Consider the following 5,218-nt stretch of genomic DNA (forward strand, 5'->3'; position numbering starts at 1 on the left):
TATTATTATTGGATGCCTCAAGTTATACTCTTTGGTTCTTTCGGTAAAGTCACGTAGGTATAAAATAAAATAAATCACGACGTTTCGGGCGCGACACAAGCGTCCGTCATCAGGTGATAAAGCCTTGGTGTGCTGCTGAGGCAGACTGTTTTAAATTGTTTGAAATGTGTGTAGCCCATGGGTCATAAAGAAGTGGCCAGGGCTAGTGATGTTAACGTGAGAAATTAGCGTGTAACTGTAAGGTAGGAAAGCGGCCTCCTCCTCGATTTTACGTGACTTTACCGAAAGAACCAAAGAGTCTGGATTCCTGCAGTCACGAAAGCTTCAAATCAAGATTGCCTCAAGTATGTATTGTTGTTGCCCTTGAGGGGGTTTACTTTCTGAATTAAATGCGTTCTGGAATTGCTGACACACAACCACAACGTACGTGTCGCTGTGTTCACACCTGACAGTGACACTGCATCAGCCTTTTACCAATATTCCCCCGCCCCTGCGTTTGCCTTACACGGCCACAATGCTGAGCTATCCTCAGTTGCTCAGGCACACAAGTTTCACACCTGTCTCCCTGTCAAGTGAATGTGGTGTATCCTTTTGTCATGCAGTCTGAGACAGACTTCCAACACGACTTCAGTTTTGTGGGTGCAGTGCTGCGACAAGAGCACTGAAGTAACTGCTCGTGTAAGTACATCATGTTAATATATATCGTATTGAAGGCTGAGGCCTATTTTACTGTACCGCTCCTTACAGAAATCTTCTTTCCCGAGTGGTTGTGCATTTGTCGCTTGTTTCATAGGTTCGCGATTCGATCCCAGGAGTCGCCCTAGTTAATATTGCGGGTGTATTATCCAAAACTGCATTTCTATATGCTTCACAAATAATGTAAAAAAATAAATCCCGTGTTATTAATGAATGAGGAGGATATGTGTGCCGGCGTCAGAATCAAAATTTGCAAATCTAAACAAGTACTCAGAAATGACTGGATTGGGTAAAACCACATGTATATATGTTGAACTTCTTTCGCACTGTACATAGCCAACTGTACCAATCAGAGGTGTGGAGGACAACAAACTGAATACAAAAAGCAGTTCTAAAGAAATTGTTTTCAATCTAGATTTAAAAGTGCATAGCTCCAATGGCTTCCTAATATCGGAAGGAAGAGCATTCCAGTTGGCCGCAGAAGCCCATCTGAAAGCGAGTGATGCGGTGACTGTCTTTGTTCGATGGCTTGCCAAAAGCCACTGCTGCTAGGATGATCCACCAATCCCATCTCTCGATTGCAATCGTGCATTAGCAGCACACCTTGCATTTGCTGTTGAACCACTCGTCCATCACGTGTTCCATCATCGCAACTACAGCACTGCCCTGCACCTGTGGCCGCCACAGTTGCTAACATTGTGTTGTTTGTTTAGGTGATCGGCAAGGCCCAGAAAGGCGAGCGGGAGGCGATGGACCGTGGGCTGGCTCGCATCGAGTGTGACATCAAGCAGGAGGTGGAGGGCCGGCCACACAAGATGAAGAAATACCTGTTGGAGTCGTTCCCCTTGCCAGGGACGAGCGCCGATCTTCGCCGACAGTTCACGATACAGCCGGCGGCCGAGATGGTGCTGCAGGTCTTCCAGAACGCCGAGGACATCTTTGTGAATAAGCTGAAGAAGGTGGGGCCATGGCGTCTGGACTTAATGCAACAAAATTACCGTGCGAGAAAGTTCATGCATTTGCTTACATTTGTCAAAGATTTTCCATAATACATTTGTCCTCGGAATTATTTAATGAGTGATAATCGCCATACGTTTCAAGTCTGTGGATACTTCCACCATTATCAAAAGACTTGCTCTACCACTGAATTAACACTCCTCTATAATATTTAGGGCCATCGCTTTCACAAAATTCAGTCACACGTTGAAACAAAAGTAAGGGGGGGCATTGAAATCGGTCGGACATCTATGCATGTATCACCCTCTATTTGTCCCAACAGAGTGATATGGCTGCACGTGGTTTGGGTCCTTTGTTGTTTCTACCGACAGTGTGTGCAGGACTTCCTGGGGCAGGTGAAAGGGGACACGCCGGCCCGGAATATGTTTCAGTTGGCCCTGTGCTGTAGCTCCCTCGAGACTCCTCGCGACCTCGTGGTCAAGGAGAAACCGGCCGCGTTTCTCGGCAACATCAGCACTCCCGACACCAGACCGCCGCCTACTCCGGGGAGTAAGGAGACAAATTTGCATATACAGTAGACTCGATTATCTGCGCTAATGACGTGGAGGATGGCTGCGGATAATTAAAAATCTCGGATGATCCAAAGATATCTATTTTTTGCGGATCTCTATGCCACAAACTAACGATCAACCGATCGATGCACGTGCTGGGTGATAACACTTTCCTGCTAATTTGACCAAGTCCAATATCGGCTCAACTTTCATGTGACGGACATTACTCTCACGTTCAGAGTGGGTTAGAATGTGCTTCCCTTTACTCTGTAGACCAGAGGTCACTAGAAGCGATGTCAGAGGTAGCTTTGTGAAGTTCTCTTCTGTGGGCCATTCTCCAATAGGACGGGTTCCGCTGCTCCGTGAGAGATCCGAGTGGATACTCCGTCTCATGACACGATATCGAAAGCACAATCTGAATAAAATGTAGTTTCTCGTATTGTACATAAGGGATCAGACCACGGAGGACTGTCAAAATGCTGAGTGTGATCTTGAAATTTATCCTGGACTGGTTCGGGGGATAGTTGAACAATTTGAATATTGGGGCGATATCGTCTTGCATACGGGTGTGAGAAGTCTGCCAGTGGTTTTTTGAGTCCATCATCTAGATTTTTGGGTTAGATCATGTATACATGCACTAAATAATACGCGTTAATATGCACTATTTACGTGACCTAATCCAAAAATCTCTATTATGGATAATCATTGGTCGCGAAGGCCTTCGTGTTAAACTTGTTTTTTGAGTCATCTGGAGAGTGATGATGAAACTTATCGGGAGGCCGTAGATGAGACGTGGGGGTGGGGGGGCAGAGAGAGAGTTGCAGTTGTTGAGCCTATTGGAGCGAGTTACAGCATCGTTGTCCTCTCCTACAATGGCATTGCTTGTCTCCTTCGCAGAGGCAGTAGCCGAGCATCTGGTCCGTCTGCTGAGCCACGCAAGTAAGATGGCAGAGCCCCTGAGCCTGTCCGTGCTGTCACGCGTGGAGAAGCAGCTTGCCGAGCATTTTGACTCGTGCGACCTCCCCAGCCTGGGCCTCGGCTCCTTGGACATCCTCCATCGCAACGCCCAGGTGCGTACGTGGCGTGCGTGAGCCCACCCGCCTCCAGCTGGTAAGAGGCAGTACAGCAAGTAGGTGTACGACACTGCCCGTGCAAAGTTTGAGTGTACTTACCGCCTCCGAGTGGCGCTCAATGTTAAGTTTGTTTCCAAAATTGTGCGCGGTAATATTAGTTTATTATTACGAACTTAAAACTCATTTGTCGATAACTCGAATACGTTTAAGCGTTATGTAATCACTGCCAATGCAGAGCACAACAAAGTGTCACGTAAGATGCATGGGTTTTCTCTTGTCACTCTTAAAAAATATCTGTGAATTTGGCAAACATCCCAAAGGTAGATATTGAAAATCACCATTAAAATTGAGTGTACAGCGGTGACATTCAGATAACATTTATGATAACACTATATATGCAAAGTGGCCAGGTGGCTCAGATATCAAAGCGGTGCGATGACAATAATTAGATTCTGGGCTTGAATCTGGATTTTGACCGCTTGGGTTGAAACCGAGGTCTCAAGTCTTATCAAGTCGATCGTCCGAGCCCAGTCACCAGCGACTGCACAAAATTACAGTCTCATTAAACTTGGGTTTTGCACTTCATTTTCCTAATTCCATCTCTGAGAATAACAATTTCAGCTTGACTCTCGTGCGCCGCACAATCTCATAACACAGCTAATGTGAAAGTGTTGGCTCCTATTGTGTACAAGATAAAAGGCCACCCATCGCATTTTATGACACAGGGCCTGCACGGCTATGCGAGATTTACGCATGGATGATTTATTTGTCTCTTGACATTACGCCGATAGTGCATTTGGAAAACTAAAATTGAGAACGAATTTTGTGTTAATTTGCAAACTTAAATCTGTAATATTTAATCAGTTTTTGTGCACTGCATTGTGAGATGCAGCTCCATGCGTATCGTTTAGCTTTAAGCCGGTGTTTGCCTTGCGGTCGCCTCGGTGTCAACCAACTGATGTTGACGGATTTGTTGTGTCTGTGGTAGCTGTTGGAGGAGACTGGGGTTGTGATCTCTGCCCTGGGTGGATCTGGAGCCACAGCGGGAAGCTTCTGCCCAAAGCGCGACGAGCTGCATGGAGTTCATCCACCAGTGCGGCAGCCTCGACACCGCAGCGGTGAGACACGGGCCCCAGTAGGGGCCACAGGGGCGGCTCAGAGATGGGGATAAGGATTTGGAGATATAGGGCGCTCGCGTAAATAAACTCTTCAACTCAAAGCGCCTTACAGCAACGTCTCATCTCAACCATTCCATTGCTCTACGGCAGTCTACCCGAGGGGACCCCCCCCCCAATGGCAGCTGTTCCTATTTGGCACGTGGTGCACGCACTACCGGCCTGTGAATGGACATGTCTGCCATTCGGGAGCGATGTTTGATTTTCCTACGTGTTTTTTTCCCCGGTAAAGTAATTTGCAAGTATTTGATCTGATTTGGCAAATTTGGAACATGATGCGGTTACACGTGGCCAATTCAATTTTTTTAATACGGCGTCACAGGATTATTATCATACATTGTGAAACAGATCTCTTTGTTTGTGGTGAATAAACTGGCAACATTAACCAGGGCGGATGCTGGGCTTGATCCGAGAACCACCACTCGGCCATGTTTCCATAAATTTGTGCAGTCACATTAACGCTGTTCACGTCGTACGCAATGGACACTTTATTATTAGCACCACCTCTGGACCTGTTTGGCTCCTGGTCCATTTTGAGAGGTCTTGTAAGGGCGACGTATTACAGTTTGATTTTATATCGGCACAGCAAATGGCCAATGGAAAACCACCCGTTCCGTGGGGGTGCTACGCGCTGGCACGGATCGGATGCGCCAGTGGAAAAGGGCTGCTAGCAACTCGGCCGCCTCCAAACGAAAGAGAGAGGGTTCCAGGTCTCTGTTGTTGGCTGTGTGCTCTGCAGCTGCCGGCCGTGGACTGCGCTGTGGGG

The 5,218-nt window shown here is 47.2% G+C and overlaps 1 protein-coding gene across 1 annotated transcript; it reads left to right on the forward strand.

The window, feature by feature from the left end:
• Nucleotides 1-1,443: 1,443 nt before the first annotated feature.
• On the forward strand, nt 1,444-4,461 carry LOC142930125 (uncharacterized). Its single transcript, XM_076072188.1, has 4 exons — nt 1,444-1,655; nt 2,025-2,202; nt 3,102-3,274; nt 4,266-4,461. Exons 1-4 carry the CDS (start codon nt 1,446-1,448, stop codon nt 4,446-4,448), a joined length of 744 nt encoding a protein of 247 aa, XP_075928303.1. The 5' UTR covers nt 1,444-1,445; the 3' UTR covers nt 4,449-4,461.
• Nucleotides 4,462-5,218: the final 757 nt, after the last annotated feature.

This window comes from Petromyzon marinus, chromosome 37 (assembly GCF_048934315.1).
Source record: "Petromyzon marinus isolate PM22_M1 ecotype Great Lakes invasive population chromosome 37, UKy_Petmar_22M1.pri1.0, whole genome shotgun sequence".
In the NCBI taxonomy this organism is placed as follows: domain Eukaryota; kingdom Metazoa; phylum Chordata; class Hyperoartia; order Petromyzontiformes; family Petromyzontidae; genus Petromyzon; species Petromyzon marinus.